Source organism: Neopsephotus bourkii, unplaced genomic scaffold, assembly GCF_033783945.1.
Source record: "Neopsephotus bourkii isolate Nb327-2 ecotype Australia unplaced genomic scaffold, CSIRO-AGI_Nbou_v1 NB_1493, whole genome shotgun sequence".
Lineage (NCBI taxonomy): Eukaryota > Metazoa > Chordata > Aves > Psittaciformes > Psittacidae > Neopsephotus > Neopsephotus bourkii.
In genome coordinates, this window is record NW_026901969.1 from 3,569,975 (window position 1) to 3,589,613 (window position 19,639).

At 35.7% G+C, this 19,639-nt stretch overlaps 1 protein-coding gene across 9 annotated transcripts in view; it reads right to left on the reverse strand.

Moving 5' to 3' along the window:
* Window positions 1-19,639, reverse strand: part of METTL25 (methyltransferase like 25) — a 60,859-nt gene that overhangs the window by 25,192 nt on the left and 16,028 nt on the right. For 8 of the 9 annotated variants that reach the window (XR_009727829.1, XR_009727827.1, XR_009727828.1 and 5 more), the window contains exons 4-5: window positions 16,698-17,327; window positions 13,732-13,876 (exon numbers count right to left, since the gene is read on the reverse strand). Coding sequence is in view for 3 of the 9 variants with exons in the window: in XM_061369368.1 (XP_061225352.1) it covers window positions 13,732-13,876; window positions 16,698-17,327 (775 nt within the window). In the remaining 6 variants the exon portion in view is untranslated. The remainder of the gene's footprint in view (window positions 1-13,731; window positions 13,877-16,697; window positions 17,328-19,639) is intronic. The other variant, XM_061369369.1, reaches the window with a different exon arrangement.

Here is a 19,639-nt window from a genome sequence, read left to right on the forward strand (position 1 = left end):
ATGTTAGTGTTAAAGCAGCAGCATGAACAACATGCAAACTTATATCCTAGTTCATCTTTCTGGAAGAGGATGATTCTTTGGAAACCTACACAGATAAAACACTGATTAAGGTAGCTTGAAGATACTTAGCTGTTATTGCTCACTGTCCCCATAAATTGGACACATCTGGCAGAAGTCAGAAAACATTCTCATCAAAATCACCCAGTTACACACAGCAGGATAAACAAAGTGTAGATAACACCAAAATGTATAATGCTGAATAAAACAGAAAAGAACAATTCCAGTCATTAACCAAGGAAAAAAAACCCCTATTACTGCCCTCTGACTGAGTTTACTAACATTCACAGTTTCATGGAAGAGTTGTTTAAATATATAGATATATTTAAACAAACTAATGCTGTCATTGCCATTCTTTTTTTAATAGTAAAGAACATTTTTCTGGTAGGCATAACATCTCCTCTCCCAGAAAGGGATTTTAATAGATTTTTTTCAAAATTTTCACCGACTTTTTCCATTATCATTTTTTTAAATCTCTTTTTAAAAACAAAGGAACTTAAAACATAGGCAGGAAAATCCTTTAAATATTCACATTAAGCAGTCCTTCAATGGATTTACTTACTCTTCCTGTGATCATACAGATGTCTCATGACTAACCCTTCAGCAGCTAATTTCTCACACTCCTTTATACCATATACTGTATGGAGAAGCTGTCTATGGTTTATTACATACTTCAAATCCAGTGGAGGAGATTAACACTTTGGGAAACAAGTGCAAATACATCCAGATGCCAGCCACAACAGAAAAACAGTCATGGATTTTTTTCCCTCAGTGCTGTCTAGCAAAGAGGAATACAAAACCTCAGGTCTATATTTGTAAAACATTTTAAATTTAAATAAAGGCAAAGGCTCATACTTCATCCTCAACTGAACAAGACAAAATGTCAGATTACCTTCCCACTTCTGGGAACCCAATACTACTACTGTTTTTTTTAATATTTTGTCAGGAGGAAGTCTTATTTCTTAACTTGGTGCTGGAAGTCTTATTTCTTGTCCTCTAATTATTTGGAACTTTTTATAAGACTATCAGTAAATTTCTCTTAAGTTTTGTAGAGGAACTGAACTTCCATTTTGTGCAATTTTTATAATATTGCAATACTAGTGGCATAGACTGTCTGGAGCACCTGTACTATTTGAACTTTGCAAAGGATATTCTTTCTTTCTATTCAACTTCAAAATGCAAAAAAACCAACAAAACAGGCAATGCATATGGACATCTGATACACTGAAAACATTATACTGAGTAGTAACAAAAGTATAAATCACAATAAGTGCCTATTTACAGTGAGTTCAACTACAACTTCAATTATTTAATTCTGTCGAGATGCAGAGAAAAGCTTTAGGTGAGCCTTATAATTGTTACCATCCTGTTCACTGATCCAGTAAGACTCTTACTGGCTCAGCATTGTTTCAAACACATTTTTTTAAAGAGTTGTTTAACTAACGAAACCATTTGTGTACCTAGGACACTGGTTTTCCAAACTATGCAACAGTGAATGTTTTCTATTTGTTTCATTTTTTGGTAGTTACAGGAAAAATATCTGGCAGTAGAAGTCAGATGCTTTTACTAGCTAATCCTTCTGTATATATACAGAGGTTTCCAAGGAATTTCAAGAGAACAGGGCTAGCATCTCCACTATCATTAATATTTGGCCTTCCATAGTTCATCTCTAAGCAAGAAACTACAACTTCTAGTGTGCTAACATTTAAAATTTACTTTGCACAGCTTTACGGCACTATATAGTTTCTATGAAATATCAGGAACAAAACTCTTCATTGTTACAAGAGAAATAAGCTTAACTAGCATATCATGTCACCTTTCAGTTTCTTTTTTACCTTTCTTTGGTAACATTTCATAAAAATGTATTTGCATTTACACTTCTCATCTTTTTAATTTCTTGCAATTCCCAACTATTCTGAACTGCGGTTACTAATATAACAACTAAATTACTATGTTTTCTGCTTCATCTTCTAGAGGAGATATTTTTATTGATATAATGTATTGAGCACTATTTTTTAAACAGAAACAATCTCAGTTTTGTCACAAAACACTGCCTATCCCAATGGTTAATGGTCAATTTATTAAAAAAAACAAAACAAAACCACCATAAAATCACTCTTTGTGGTATAGTATGTGGTATGGATTATAATGTCTGTTTGGAATTTTTTTATCTTTTTAAAAGCACAGTAATACAAATAAGTTATGAAAATGGCAAAGTACTATAAAGTATTGGATTCTGATTTTCTTGAAATGCACTTTATCTTTCTATTCTAAGATTTTTAAGATTTTTCTAGAATATTCATAATGAGAACAGAAGATATTTATTTTCTAGTAATGAAGTCCATTAGATTGTAAACAGCATGTGGCAAAGATAAGGCAGAAATATCCTCTTAGTGCATAGGCTGAAGTTCCCACTCACTGTATTTTATTTAAGAAATCATATTCTCCTTAGAAAAAAAAGACTGCTCACTTCAGTCCTAAATTTTAAATTTACATGTGCAATTATTACTGAAATGTTGTGAAACACCAGTGTCTTGATTTTTTATCAGCATGAGAACATAACTTCAAAGAGAAAGAGAGTTTATTCTAATTTAATACAGTTATGCTGATAGTACACCCACAGCTAGTGCTGTATGAAACCACTGTAATGGTAGTTTTTAGTGACAGAATCTTAAATTTCCTTTAAAAATTACCATGAAGACTGAAATCAGTTTCTGTATTGAAATTTATCTATCAGTTTCTGACATTTATTTTAATAAAGAAATGTATTAATGATTCGAAATGATATTATTAAAATGTTAATGTTAAGAATTTGAAATATATTTCAAAACGGTGTATTATGAGTAGTTCTTAACAATACCATCCACTGAGTTACTGCAGTATAATCTTGTCAGTTCTAAATGCTTAAATACATCTTTGTCTTTTACCACTTAAAAGCTGCATTGGATAAAAACACCCTACATCTACATTTATTTATGAACTGTGATCAGTATCAGCCAATGTAAAATACTGCATGTAGCAATCTAATCAGTTAATGTAGAAGCACTCGTTAGAGAACTTCAAATTCCTATTTTTTTAATGACATTAAAAGTCACATCTTCTATCCATTTGCTATTAATTTAATATTGCCTCTATTTCAGCTGATTCATTCTGTACCTCCAGTTTCCAAATTCCGCTACAGTTAGGAATTATAATTCCCCAGCTTGCCTCTCTACTTCAGTGTATGAGTTAGGTATTTATGATGGCAATTCCCACTGATTCATGGAGCTGCTTCTCAAAGGTTTTATTGGCTTTTTTTTTCCATTTTCTCAGTATGAAAGCATGAGAAACCTGGGGTTCAGGCACTTATTAGTTAAATTCAGTCGCATATCTGTACCTCACATCTAGTGTACCTGGGTATCTATGACTTCTTTCTGTGATCATGAATGAAAATTGAAAAACAAAGATGAAAATAAATGTAGGACTATGTGAAGGCTCCATTTTGAACTACTCCTGGGAAGCTAGAGAATACTCAAGCCAAAAATAAAATGAGTGCCAATTGGACAGAAAAAGCACAACTGACTGGAGATCAGACACAGCTGTCACCGTGAGGCGATTGTGCAAAGACTGCCAAGCACATTGAAAAATCTCTGTATTAATCACACATTTTTTGGCCAACAATGCTTTGCGATTCTCATCAAAGACAAGCAGATAAAGGTAACATGACATGGCACCTAAAACATGTATGGCTGAATCCTCAAGGCTGGCAAGCTATTTAATTCAAAGAGCAATACCTGAGAGATAACAACCACAGGAATCATATCCTTGCTTGGGTAGTTCCTGACATATTGATAGTCAGGTAAAAGAAAAAGCTGTAATAGGACTACATTATTTCCTTTCCACTTGTTCCTTTTTATTCTCTGTCCCACCATTCCTATTTTTGCATTTGAAGTTGTTAGACAATGTATCTTAAAGAGTAAATGCCCAAACTGCATCTTAAAATCATATAAAAAGCTGTGATCTAAAAACCCTTGGGAGGATCTCTTGTCTAAATACTGTCTTCTTTCTCCCAAGGAAGACAGTAAACATTCCTAGAAGTGCAAAACTAATTAAAAAAAAAAAGAAAAAAAAAAAGGGAGGGAAGCAGCAGGGCACATTTGAGAACTGTAAATGGCAATATAAATTAATTTCCCTTCTTCTCTTTAATTTTTTGATCTCAGTTTCATCATAGAATCATTTAGGTTGGAAAAGACCTTTACAATCAAGATGAGCCATTAGCACTGCCAAGTCTGCCATTAAACCATGGCCCTAAGCATCACACCTACACATCTTTCAAATGCTTCCAGGGATGGTGATTCTACCACTTTCCTGGGCAGCCTGTTCCAATGCTTGTCAACCCTTTTTGTGAAGATTTTTTTCCTAATATCCAGTCTAAGTCTCCCCTGGCACAGACTGAGCCAATTTCCTCTTGTCCTATCATCCGTTACCTAGGAGAAGAGACTGACCCCATGAAGAGCCCTGTACTGCTGAGACCTCAGATTAAGATAGGTCAATGGAGCGGTTTGCCTTAGTCGATGAGGAATGGGTTAGAGACCAGTTAAGCAATCTGAACATCCATAAATCCATGGGTCCAGATGGGATGCACCCGCGGGTGCTGAAGGAACTGGCGGAGGTCATTGCTAGACAGCTCTCCATCATCTTTACCAAGTCTTGGGAAACGGGAGAGGTTCCTGAGGACTGGAGGAAAGCAAATGTCACTCCTGTCTTCAAAAAGGGCAAGAAGGAGGACCCAGGTAACTATAGACCGGTTAGCCTCACCTCCATTCCTGGGAAAGTAATGGAACACCTTATCCTTGGTGCCATCTTAAGGCATATCAAGGATAAAAGGGTTATGAGGAGCAGTCAACATGGCTTCACCATGGGGAAGTAATGCTTGACCAATCTCGTAGCCTTTTATGAGGAAATAACACGGTGGATGGATGATGGCAGAGCGGTGGATGTGGTCTACCTTGACTTCAGCAAAGCGTTTGACACGGTCTCCCACAGAATCCTTGCAGCTAAATTGAGGAAGTGTGGTCTGGATGATCGGGTAGTGAGGTGGACTGTGAACTGGCTGAAGGAGAGAAGCCAGAGAGTTGTAGTCTATGCGGCGGAGTCTAGTTGGAGGCCTGTATCTAGTGGAGTGCCTCAAGGGTCGGTACTGGGACCAGTACTATTTAATATATTCACCAATGATTTAGATGAGGGAATTGAGTGTACTATCAGCAAGTTTGCTGATGACACTAAGCTGGGAGGAGTGGCTGACACGCCAGAAGGCTGTGCTGCCATCCAGAGGGACCTGGACAGGCTGGAGAGTTGGGCGGGGAATAACTTGATGAAATATAACAAGGGAAAGTGTAGAGTCCTGCATCTGGGCAGGAACAACCCCAGGTTCCAGTATAGATTGGGGAACGACCTGTTCTTCTGTAACAAACATGAGACAGGCATATGCGAGAACTGTAGGAGTGTTTATACTATTGTTATTATAATACATCAGAAGTCTTCTGCATGACAAACCCTGTAACATCCACATTGTATTAACACTCAAAGGTCACATGGTACATTAGATGTTTCTCACAAAGGCTTTGAAATTGCAATAGTCCATGTGGAATATTATGTTTAAAAGGAACCCTGCTGAAGTAATTCAAATACCACAAATTATGTAGCCTACTTATACGCTGTAAAGGATTAGAACATGTAAAATAGTATATTTACATTGACATTATGCTACAAAGATGCATAAAAAGGAAATATTCTGATATATCATTGTCACTAAAACCATGGAAGATACCTTAAATGACTTCACAGAAACTATATTTCAAGATGGAAGAAAGTTTTCTGAAGTTCTGTATTTGAAAATGGCCTTTGCTTTTAAAAGAATGCTTGTCCTGTCTTACTTCAGTTTGAAAGATCTTTTCTGCTTCTCGCCCTTCTCAAACAGACAATGCATTTATTTGCCAAGTTTGATATAAAATGCAAAACATGAAAGATTTGTATCTTGAAAAAATTTTTTCTTTTTGAAAAAAAAGGTAAATAGACAATTATTTGGTAAGTTATTTTTTCAGAGGAGTATTTTTATGTTCCTGCAGAAGTTACTGAAATAAATGGTATATTGAACATGTGTAGTTCATCACTTTCATATTATGTTCCCGGAGAATTCTTGTCAGAGTTCTTAATAAGTGCTGGACATACAGGCATTAGTTAACATACCATAAGCTCTTTACATACAAAGGCTGTCACTATGCACAGATTATTCTTACAGAAGTTATGAAAGGAATTACCCTATTCAGACCAGCAGAAAATATACAGCAACACCATGCCTCAACAGTTTTATAAATACTATCATCCCAACAGGAGATTAATCTTGCTTACCAAGGATTTATAGCTTTAGTAATTTTTATCTTTTTGCACTTGATCTCAGTAACAGTCATTATAAAAAATGTGAAGTTTTTTCCCTTCTCAGCTATGTAATTTTTATAATGTTGTGAATATTCTGACTCCATTTCAGAGTGTGAAATTGTTAAGAGTATTCTGGATCTCCTTGAGAGAGCACAAGCTATTTAACTGTATTCTGCACAGTGACAGAAGAAAAGAGGTTATTAACAAATAACTGTCTTATGTCAGCAGTGTAATTGGCACAAGGAAGCAAAAACATTTTTCTTTCAATGGTTATAAAACATAATTCTATATGTTCTTTGATAATAATTTGTATGAACTTCAACATTAATTTTAATCTCAAAACTCTTCAACCTTTTACAGATCTCTGTCTACAGAATTTCTTATAAATAGAAAATTATAGTAGTTATAGGACTACAATTTTGATAAAACTATAAAGAAGCCACAGTTCTGCTTCAGAGAAGGGACTCAGCAGATGAAATATCTAAATGGATAATATCTAAAGGATGCCTAGAAGTTATAGAAAAATGTTAAGTTGTAAACAGCAAAAAAATGCCAAGACCATAAAGCATTAATACAAAACCAAAAACCAAGTCAAAATTGTCAAATTGCAGTATGCAACTTCTTGATTAAAACTCTTTGATTTTAGAGATCTGAAAACAGGTAATGTAATTTTAATTCTTATGAAGATCTCAAGGGAAGGTCCAGGGAGTTTCCAAACAGGAAGCTTTACATTTTTATGGAGAGCAAGTATTTTAAAAAATAGAGTCATTGGGTATTTGAGGAATTATAATATATTTGGAAAGAGTCAATGTGATTTTCTTAAAAAGTCGTATCTCACAAACATATTGCAATTTTTTTCTTTTAATGCTTCAAATAACACTTAGACAAGAAAGATAGAGTAGGTTTCCAAATGGTATTCAACAAGACCATTAGAGAATCTATCAAAACACAGAACAAGATAAAGTATTCCTATGGGTAAGTAATTGACAGAAACAATGGATGGGAATAAAGTATTACTTTTTCACAGAGGACAGAGATCACCAAAGGAGGCCTAAGGAGACTTCTGCTGGAACAGGTTCTTGATCAAATTCACAAATAATCTGAGACAGTTAATGAAGAATATAGAAAAGTTTTATGATGATCCTAAAGGTAATAAAAAAATAGAGCAATTTCTAGTAAAAATTAGACATGAAATGGCATATAAAATTCAATGTAGCTAAAAGTTATTCAAATGGGGAAAAATATTAACTTTAAATATATAATTTTATATACTTGGACCTGAGACCTGACAGTTCAGTAAAACGATCAACCTGGTACTAAGAAAAGGAAAAAAAACCACAACCATTTAGAATTAAGTGAAGAACTCCAAACAAACAAACAAAACACAGAAAACACCAGTACCTAAAGGGGGCCTACAAGAAAGCTGGAGAGTGACTTTTTTACAAAGGCATGTAGGTACAGGTCAAGGGGAAATGGCCTTAAACTGACAGAGAGTAGATTTAGACTAGATATTATGAAAAAAAATCCTCAGTATGAGGGTGGTGAGGCACTGGCACAGGTTGCCCAGGGAAGTTTTGGCTGCCCCATCCCTGGAAATGTTCAAGACTATCAAGTTGGACAGGCCTTTGAGCAACCTGGTCTAGCAGAAGGTGTCCCTGCCCATTGCAGGTGGGGGTTTGAACTAGATCTTTAAGGTTCCTTCTAATCCAAACCATTCTATGATTCTAGAAACCCTGGCTTTCTCAATTATGTCTTACTGTGTATACCCATGCAAAATTATAAATGGAAGATAGTTTCCAGTTTTCATATATTTGTTCTACATTTATTAATGAAAAATACTTTAATAACATAAATAGGTAATGCTGTTATTTAACATCTGTAAAACTTACCTAGTTAATATTTTCATATTTTTTTCAGGATGAATTTTGATAGAGACCATCTGGGGTTTAGTGACTTGTTAGCTCTGTCACAAATTCATTAAATGTGCCCTGTGCAGCAATATCTACAGATGCTTTGGAAAGGAAATCAAGTGTTTTGATCTTTTGCTTCGAAGTGTTTTCCTGTGTTGCCATGGTATCAGTGATAGATATTCTAAGACATTGGCTGGGGAATATCTTAAAAAATATACCTAGGCAACACATAAATCATCTGTCCTCTAATGCTTCTAAAACAGTGACAAATCTTTCCATATTTCAGTGGAACGGAGTGATACGCAGCCATTATATTTGTGTAAGGAATCCTTTAGGAAATTTAGTTTTGAAGTTTTTGTCTGCTGAATGCACCTTATTCAAGGCCTTTTCATTTTCCTAAAATTTTTTCTGCTAAAATTCTGTATGTGAATTTTAACAAACCTGTGCACCCTTTCTGGTTCTCCTAATTATGTTCACTAGCTTTTAAAAGTTAGAGCTTAACAAATGTAGTAAAGGTTTATATTTACGTAACTTGAGAGACCAAGGCTCTTACTCTTCTGTGGAAGGTTTGCTGACTTGTTGCTGAGTGCCTTATTGAGAAGGTATTTTCCACAGCTCCCAGGATGGCTCTAGACCTTTGTTGCCCGGCACGTACCTTCTTCTTTCTAGGACAGTGACCTGATCCTGGATATCCTTACAAAAGCTGGAGTTCATGATTTTCAGTACTCATGCTAACCTCAAAAAAGGTTTCTATCAGACAGCTATCATTGAAGCTACCCATACAACTACACTGATGTGTTATTTCAAATTATGAAATACTTATAAATAAGTAGTTCCTTAGCAATAGCAATGCTCATGTGTTTTTTCCTCAAAACAGAGGATACAGTATTGAAAAATTTTATTGGTTTCTATACTGGTACTGAAGTGTTTAGTAGTTTGGAGGATAGAAGAAAGAGAATTAGAATACTGAAATAAATAAATTCCTTTCTAAGGAAAGTGAAGTCTTTTTGAATATATCTTAAATCTGCAGTTACTGTCTGTTAAGAGGTAATTATAGTCCAGCTGGTACACTGCCCCAGAAATGTATTACCTAAGTGTAAGATAAAACAGCTCTCAAAAATCCTAACAACAGCTCCTGAACAGAGGCATGGAGTTTAACTTAAAATTCACTAGCAAATGGATTGTTTCCAGAAAAATTGCCATAATGGTTCACTATGTAAATAGGTTTATTTAAAAAGTTTCAAATAGTAAAATCATTACTACGCTGATGTAACCAACTATCTGATGCAATAACAGTGAAGAAAAACCCCAAAGGAATCAATTATATTAATGGCCAAGTGCATTTTATCCATAGAAGAATCTCTGCATAAACAGCCAATTCTCCTTAGAGAAAGCCAAAGAAAAACTACTCAGAATTTTTCAAGAGCTGTCATAATAGCCCTTATTAACTGAAATTTACTTTTTGATACAGCTTATAACAGCAGCGAAATTTAAGGACAGGTGTTAAAAGTCACTGGCTTCAGCTTTTTAATGTTGAATTGGAATCTGACATTACACAGCACCTCTTAGTTGTTGTAGTTACTAATAAATCAAAACAAAGGCTTTCGTGATCTTAAGAGTTTAAAATTATTCCCAGCATAATTTGAAATGCAGTCTCGTTACAAAAATTTCTTGCTGCATTTATCTTATTTAGAGCACGCAGAAGGACACTGTATAACGACTGCAATATTCCAGACTTTGACTACTGGGAACTACTTTCATCAGAAATGCTCCCAGAGTAGTCACAGTGGATCCAATGGTAAACTGAATTAGGCAGTCTTGCAATACCCTTACTATTTTCAGAATATATAAGAAATGTAAGGCATTATTGCCTGTACTCAACTCCTCTGGAGTAAGAAACCCAAAACTTGTGATAACCAAGGTGATTGAATAGCCTGCCAAAAATAGCATAATAATATTTTTGTCGACATTTGGCTGCCCAGGGAGGTTGTGGAGTCTCCTTCTCTGGAGACATTCAAAACCCGTCTGGACACGTTCCTGTGTAACCTTATCTAGGTGTTCCTGCTCCAGCAGGGGGATTGGACTAGATGATCTTTTGAGGTCCCTTCCAATCTCTAACATACTGTGATACTGTGATATTTTGTCAATTCACCACCTCAGACTTATAAAGATTACATTAGGCATCAAAACAGGTAAAATTTCTTCCCCTGAATATCAGTTAATTCCAGTTAATATAAAGTGAAAAAAAATTTCACTGGCCTCAAACAAGACTGATCTTAGTACTGTATAAAACTTAACTGCCAAACAACATACAGCCCAGCCACCTCAAGTTATGGCAACCATTAGTCCACAGCAGCTTGTGATCTGGCATATCTGCTTCAACTAGACTTATGAGAACAACTAGCTACTTCTACATTAAAGAAGCAGCAAAGATGGAAAATGTATTACTCTGGGGGAGTTTTGAGGTGGACTTGCTTCAACCTTGTCCTTATGGGACAAGAACCTCAAGAAAATAAGAAAGCTTTTAAATAGGGGGAAAAAAATATATAAAATAGAGCAATGGCGTTTAAAAAAAAAATAAAATTAAAAAATTTCAAAGTCTCAAAGCTGCAAAGTCAAGATAAGTATAAAATGCTTTATAAGAGAACTTCCCACTGTGTCCTTGCAGTCAAGCCCTTGCTTGCCTTGCTTGGACTGATTTCAAACAAATAAGTGATTTCCTGTGTTGCAGCAAATTCTCCGCAGTTCTTTCAGCTTCTTAGGAAGAACTTTTATCCATGACTGCAGAGATCTACCTCAAAGGATGCTTCCTGATACTGAAACTACTCTCTCCATGTAGGCCTACATCTCTGTTTCTTGTCTAGATTAGTCAGTAGCTTCCCTGAACTTAGTGTCAGAGCCTGGACAAGTGAAGGACTACCTACAGTACAGATTATATTGTCTCAGGGACATCAAAAGGAAACTCGAAATACACGTGCATGTGACCAGATGGGATGCATTTCAGGAAGTTGAGGCAACTGACTGGTGTCACACAAAGGCCATGCTCTATCCTCTTTGAAAAGTCACATCCATCAGGGGCAGTTCCTGGTGACAGGAAAAAGGCAAACATCACACCCATCTTCAGTTTAACCTCAGTTCTCAATCATAGTATGGAATAAATTTTCCTGGAAACCATGCCCAGGCCCATAATGAACATGAAGGAGAATAACTGTCAGGAATCTACCAAGCACTGACAAACTTTATTGACTCCTGTGATGCAGTAGCTGTCTCCATGAAGTAAGGGAGAGCCTTGATTTTAGTGAGGCTTTCAGCAAGGTTAACGTAGGATCTTTATAGACAGATTGGAAAGATATGACTGGTAGATTCTAGGATGAGGAGAAAACTGACAGGACTCTGAAGCTTAACAGTGAAGCCTGCAGGTTAAGGGATGTGATTATTTCCCCTTTTTAGCACTTGTGAGCGTATCTAGAGTGCTTCTTTGGGCTCTCCAACACACCATACTGATTTATTGGATTACAGTGGTGGCAAGAGGGATACAAGTGCAGAGACAGTCAAGGAAGTATCTAACTGCTTCTTTGACTACCTAAAGGGAAGGGAACAGAAAAGATTAAGGCTGACTATTCTCGAAGGTGCACAACGAAAATACAATAGATAATGCATGAGAGCTGAAAACTGTGAATAGATATGAGGAAAAAAACTTAATGGTGATGGCAAACATTGTAATGGGCTGTTGAACCACTGTCCTTGGAGGTATTCAAAACATGACAAGGTCCTGAACAACCTGATTTAAGGTGGCACTGTCTTGCACTGTGATCTGGACCAGCTGACCTCCAGAAGCCACTTCCAAGTTAAATTATTCTATCCTGATTCTATCATTTGGTCTATTTTGGAAGCAGTACCAAAATCCACTTGCCTCAGACAGCTACAAGATGAATTAGTTTACTTCTTTTACAAGTGAGTTGTTGGATCTATACCATCTGATTAGTTACAGAGTTCTGTAGCATCCTCTACAATGCTTTGTCAATTTGAAATCCATGCATAGTAAGCATAGATACAAGCTCTAGTCTTAATTCTTTCCCATTTTCTCTTTCAAGTATTAGCTTTTCAGATACTGTCAGTCCTTGTGCTCTGACCCCTCCAGCATACATTTATGAAAAAAACCCATATAGTAGATGACTTTTCAGGAGAATACAACAGCATTATAGATTTTAGAATATGTACCTTCATAGTAATAGTAAAAAAAAAATCAACCAATTATTTTAGTATTACTGGAACTACTTATATGTTCTCCGCCTAAAAAAAAGAATGATACATTTCCTTTTACTTCTGTCTAAAGTTTCTTCATAGAGAATGATTTTATCGTTCAAGCTGAGAAAAATCAAATAGCTAGAAATTCCAACATGCAATTTGTCTTCATTTCCATGCTGCTATGAAACTGCAGTATGTCTTACCACCATGCATGTACATCTGTTTGTTTGAACTTGGAATGGGTTATCACTCCTGACCCCTTGGTAGTGTCTGAGTAACAATAGTTTAGTACAGCCTTACGCACTGGTCTGGAAAAAATAATCCTACAACTACAAACAGAAAGTTGTGTCCTCTTTGCAATAATATGAAACAGCCAAATGTTTCAGACGCACATACTTAATGACAAGTACCTGAAAAGTTAGTAATTTTTAAAAACCCTTATCTAAAAGGAATTGTAAATTTCTTACTAATTACATTTCTGTAACTGAGAAATTTCAATTGTATTTTCTTTTTCTTTGTTTTGGGGATGAGAAGCACTGTGAAGTAACTGAAGCTGCAAAAACTCTTAAAATTGTTGCAAAGCCAGATAAAAACAACATGAAAAGATCATTAAAGCAAGCAAGATCTAGCATGTGTCATGGTCAGACTGGAGCTGTGCCTTAGCTGCCTGAACAGCTAACTGTTAAAGAGCAGCATTAATTCTGCTCATAGTTGTATATGTACAGCTCAACATAAATGGATGTTGCATGCAGACAGCCAACGGCAAAATCTGGTACAAAATATTTCAAACGGATGAAAACATATTGGACTAAAAAAAGCCTCCACATTTTACAAGTTAAGTAATAGACTAAAACCAGCTGTATTCATAACCACATAAAAAGCATTCTACATTAATGTCCCTAATTTCAGTAAGGCTATTAGGAATACTGGCATAACAGAAAAGCTACAGAGCATCCGGGAGTGAATGACCCACATAATGTAATTAAAACCAGTACTAAATAAGCCACTGGGAAAGAACAAACACAAGGAGGTTATTAATTAGAAGTTATAATACTCTCAACGTACAAACTGGCAGCCACAAGTTAAGCTCAAGAATTACCTTCTTGGTTTTCAAACTGTTCTGACAACAGATGGTAGCAGCAACCTACACTGCAAACTGCTTTGATTTCAGGCTTGGCAGTGAAAATTCGTAGGGTATTTGCAGCAAGATCACCACATGTATGTAGACCCACCATCATACAGTCCTAAGAAGAAAAACAAAAGAAAACAAAGCAACAGTAAACCATCTCCCTCTTCAACTGAAAGAGCAGGAATAACAACAAATTTCAGAACCCAATTATATTGCAAATGGTTATTGAGCTGTAAGGTTTAAATACGCAACTCCATGGGGACTCCTGCTGTTCTGTTCTAGAATTTTTCAATGCATAATAAAAGCTCTTCAGTGCTAAGAAAATATGGTGCATTGCCTCTGTGGATAGAAAGACTCCTCATTGCTTTGTTCAGGCAAGGAATTACCCATCTACACACTCTACCTTCACCAGTCATGAGGAAGCAGAAGTTCAAGATGATAAATAATAGCTGGTTTACTTGCATGAAAGGGAACATCTATGAGTTGACTGGATACGGGCCATTTCTGTTGTCCTTCCCAGCTTTTCTGACATTGTTACTAATGCTACTGCTATTTCTTTTTCTTACTTGGGATTTACTGCTACAAATCTGGCTGGACCTATCTATGGCATTTCTACTACTTTAAACTGCTGAAATAAGAACCACTTCCTAAATATAGACATACTGTGAAAAGCAGGCTTTATTTCCAAAACTGTAGTTTTGCCTCAGTTTTGCAATATGCCTATTACTATTCAACAACAAACAAGCATTTTCTTTTATAACACACAGAACTTAAGCTTCAGATGCTCTGTATTCTATTGCCTGCTTTCCTTTTTTTTCTCAATTTCCCTTTTCTCTCTATTTCTGCATCCAAATTATCCCTCTTCTCACCCTTCTTATCAAGATATTTCCCTTTTGGCATTATTAGTTGGAATCTATTGGAATCTAATCAAAACAACATGGCATTGCTTTGAATTTCAGCCTTATTTATTAGCAAGGTTATCAACAAAAAGTTAGCCCAGAGAAATTCAACTGGGATACCCGTCTATAATAATTCTGAATTTATATGCACATTGATTTTTGCTGCTCTGTGTCTGATTTATTCACCCATCTTTATTATACAGAAGATGCATGTGTGAAACACTAAAACCACCCTTTTCCTTTTTTTGTTTCAATTCTTCTTGCCCCCCTTCACACCTTTTGTTCTGCTCCTCTGTGCTTGCCCTCACTTTGTACAACATTTTTAGGCGGCAAAAGTTCAGTTTCAGTCCATTTTAGTTCTTAAAGATTTTTTTCCCTGTCAGTCAGCTTCAGCTCACCATTCCACAAATCGTTTTTCAACGCTAAAGTTTGGAAGCTAAGGGAAGATGTGCACTTGCAAGGGCAGCATTTAAATCCCAGGCCAGGAAAAGTTACGAGGTATTCTTTCAGGAGAAAGCTAGTGGAAGACAGCTACTGCATGCAAGATAGAGGAAGCACTACAGTGCTCAAAACTTCTGAACAATAGGAGGTCAGCCTGACTGTGTCAGGTACACTTTGAGACCATTACTGACTTCAGTGACGTTGCCTGGGTATAACTGCAAGTACCTTCTGGATCATTGGCTTATATATAGCAAGATTTGATAGATTAATATTAGTCCTGGGCCATATACAAACATGAATTCCTATACCCATATTTCATCTCCAGATTTATTTCAGAATTTATGACATAAATCAGTAATTACTAATTTTACCCATTCCTCATTTGTCCTTAGCTTAGGAAAAATTCCAAAAAAACCCCATCAACTTATGGTTCTAATAAAAAATTGAAAATATCCGTAAAACTATTTCTAAAAAATTTCATTTCTAAAAATTGTGAAAATATTTTAAAACATGAAAATTACTGCACATTATAAAGGGTTTTAACTACACACCTTTGTCACACATAATGTGGTATGGATATTCCTAATTTTTAACACAATGAAGCTTTTGCTTTTTCTGACAGTATTTTTTTTTTTAATAAAGGCAGTGATATCTTCTACATTAGGCAAATTACATACTAACAGTATACAAAATGCAACTGTGCAAGTGTAAATGCATATGTTTCACCAACAAACCCTGCTGCTCAGGGTGGCTTTTGCAGACAGACAACAACTTGCTCTGCATGTTCTCATATAATCAATATGACTTCTTAGCTCCAGTTATAGGACCTATAGTCTTGAAACAGAGATTAATTACACCCCTGAATATAATTGTTCAGCTACCACTGAACACAGACAGGTTTTTATCTTTCCATAAAAGACCAATTGTATCTACCCCATCAATACATGTTAGCTCAGGCACAGGAACTAAACAGCCATACAGCTTCTAGACTTGTGTCACAGTCTTTGAGCAGATGAGCTTTGTGCTTGTTTGTGTAGCTACAATACCTTCCAACTAGTAGATTAATTTTTTTACAGTGATACTGAAAAGTCAAAAAATAAAAAAATTACTTGCAAACAGAGCTCTTTTCAAACTCTTTATGTTGAGTACTATACACAATAAATTCTCCTACGCCTTCAAAGTTTAACTGAAATTACAAAAATATAAAACTTATAAGAAATTTCAGGGAAATTTCAATGCTTCATATATCCAACTACCTTGTAAATATAACATCTTTCATAATAATTAGATGCTATCTATAAGCACAATTGTAAAATACATGAATGTGATAATATATATACAGCTAACTTTGACAGCTGATTATTATCTACCCCACAAATTCTAAAGGCTGCTTTACATATTCAAAATAATCCCAACATATATTAAAAAATCTCTATGTGCTAGATGTACTTCTGCTAACTGGCTGAAAAACATTATTGGACAGAATATTAATTTACACCACTAATAGTATTCCATGTACACAGGAAATATTCTGTAGATATGAAAACCGCAATATAAGGACAACAGACAATCTAATTCAAATATGAATAAAATAACCTCCAGATCTGTGATGATGTCGCTGAGTTCTGTTTCTGCAGTGATGCAAGAAGTCAATGGAAAATACAAGTTTGATTCACTTGACTTGCTCACTTTAGCCTTGAGAGATGCCATTTTTCTTTGCGCTTTTTCCTCTTCACAGAGTTCCCCCCAGTTGCATTGAGATGAAGAAACTTCTACAGCATCAGCAGGCAGAATGTTTAGAATAGCAAGAACCTCTTCAGAAAGTCTGTTCTCATCAGATTGTGTCCCACCCACCAAATCAGCTTCAGTTTGTTTGCTCATTTCACATGTAGCTATTCCTGTGAAACCACAGAAAGGAACTAAATCTTGGATAGCCATTTGGTCCTGACTTTGAAGACTGCTGTCATTATTTAAGGGCTTTCCATCGATTGCTTTACACTTAATTTCACTTTCCACTGGCCTTCCATTTGCCTTTTCCAAGCTCTCACTTTTGAGGTTTGTTTTCCCTCGACTCTGATATGCTCTCCAGTGTTTCTTCAATTTTCTGTTCCTCTCATGAGCACTGTTAGTGTTGATGTTTGAGGAGTCAATTCCATAAACTTTTAGGTTATATTGCATGGACAAAAATGAGCTCAGGTAGCCTTTTCCAGAACCTATATCAATCACCTAGACAACAGTAGGGAGAAGGAAGGAATAAAAAATTAAATAAATAAATTGATACATTAATGAGCAACAAAACACACTTCAATCAAATGCAAAATAATCCCCTAAGAATTTAAACATAGGTTTAATAGCTACCATATTAGAATCATCCCTCCTAGTATACTTAGTTATTTTGTTTTGTTGGTCCGCCTTCTGACTTTAAAACACAGAACTTAACTGATTTGCTCCATAAAACAGACACTGCAATGCTTAAGCAATGCACATGTCCTGACTCTTTCGTATATTTTTTGACACAGAACTTCCTTCTGAAAAACAAAATAACCATAAACCAACAACAACACCACCTGCCCTTGTTAAAGGGGTTCAGGATTTAGAGTTAGCAAAGAAAATGGTCACAGTGTTTAGCTTCGGGCTCCTAACTCCCATACTGAGCAGCCTACTACCACTCGGTGTGCGGAAATAAGCATCTTCAGATTCAGTGCCTAACTTAGTCACTTTATATGTGACCTAAAGACAGGTGATATTGATACCTTCTTTTATGTCAGAATGTTTCTTTGTATTGCTAATCGTTTTCCCTGAGAATGACTCATATAGTTTTGGTCAACATGAGGATGCTTTTGTAATAAAACAAAGGGGCTCATATGTCACATGTGCTTTCTACTGCTTGTTCTGGAGGAAGGAGTGAATAGAGGGGATAACTAGCTGCCAGTTTAGGTTGTCTCACAGCTGATAGCACGTGCTAGTCCAGTGATTGATACGACAAGGAAGGAAAACAAGACTAACCCGAGACCTTTAAAAACATAATCATAGCTTTATATCATGTGTGGTTTAATTTGTAAAAAATATATAACAAAATATTTTACAAGAATGGGCAGTGACTTTTCTCTAAGGAAAGAAAATGATAATGTTCACTTCTGTTCAGGCATCTCCCAAAAATTATACTGACTACATATAATGACTTCTTTGTAAATGTTCCTGAAAGTGTTTGTTTCAAGAACATCTATGACTTGTTCTTGGTCTATCACACATTCATAAGAAAGCTTACACTAATATTTGTAAGTCCAAATAACAGCAAACACTACATGAATTCATCTTAAACTCAACTGCACAGTTTTTTACCAGGTAAGAATACACTGTGCGGCAATACTCTTATTGAAATGATTTATTCTTTTTTCCAAGAAAGTTGAAGATTTGTATGCCCATGAAATTATAAAGAAAGATCTGAAGCAATGTTACTAAAAACTAAAAACTAAAACAGTGGAGAATACACACTATTAGGTAAAAATTGTTTACCCAGGGTACACATGGCTTTCTCATCTGCACTCATCATAGAATCATAGAATAGTTAGGGTTGGAAAGGGCCTTAAGATCATCAAGTTCCAATATTGCTGCATATTTATCATCTAGGTATGCTACAATCCTCAAGTTTCTTGTATAAAATCATTACAGAAGTGGATTTACTGAAATAGAATTGACATAATCTAAGCATACTTTTTGAAAATGTCATTTATTTGTCACATTTATCGCCAACATTCTTCAAGATTATTTAAAAGTGGGGGAAAGAGAAGTGTCCAAGGAATAATTTTTCCCACTTTATGTAACAGATAGAACTATTGTGAAGAATATGTACACCTCCAATTCTACAAGGTTTTTAAAAATATTTCTGTGAAAGGCTGCACTTGGGGCACAATTCAGCTAGTGAATTATTCCTGACTCCTACGTGTGACCTCTAGTGGTTGTAAAGACAAACTGCTCTTCGGGTAAGGTTTTTTTCCGTTGTTTCAAGTAAAAAGGGAACAGTAATACACTGTTGAATTACCACTGGGAGAATGGTTGTAAAGCGAAAGGAAAGTTTGACTAAAAATAAACAGGCGGTGATCTTGTGCTAAACAAATCGATCACATTAAATTAATCCCCACTTTACCTTCCCTTGATTACATAAGGAAAGGTAATCAGCAACCCACAGCCTATCTGCCAAGCAAGAGCTTTTAAAATGAAATTTCCATGATATAATGAATGCCAAAGGTCTTGTCCATGGTGAGTTGGGTACTATGCTTAAACAAAGTTTCTGGCACAAAGCAATCAAGAACTCAGCTTCCAGGAGCATTCCAGCACTTCCCAGCACCAAATGACAAATTTAATGGATGCTGAATGCAGAACTATATCCTACTTAACATTACACATTGCAACTCTGCTGCACGTGCTGCAATTTCCAAGGAAAACTTTCACAAATACATTAAAGAAAACAAATGTGCATTGAAGCAAAGAGGAATCACCATAGGTTTCTTTTCATAGTTTAATCAAGAACTGCTTTA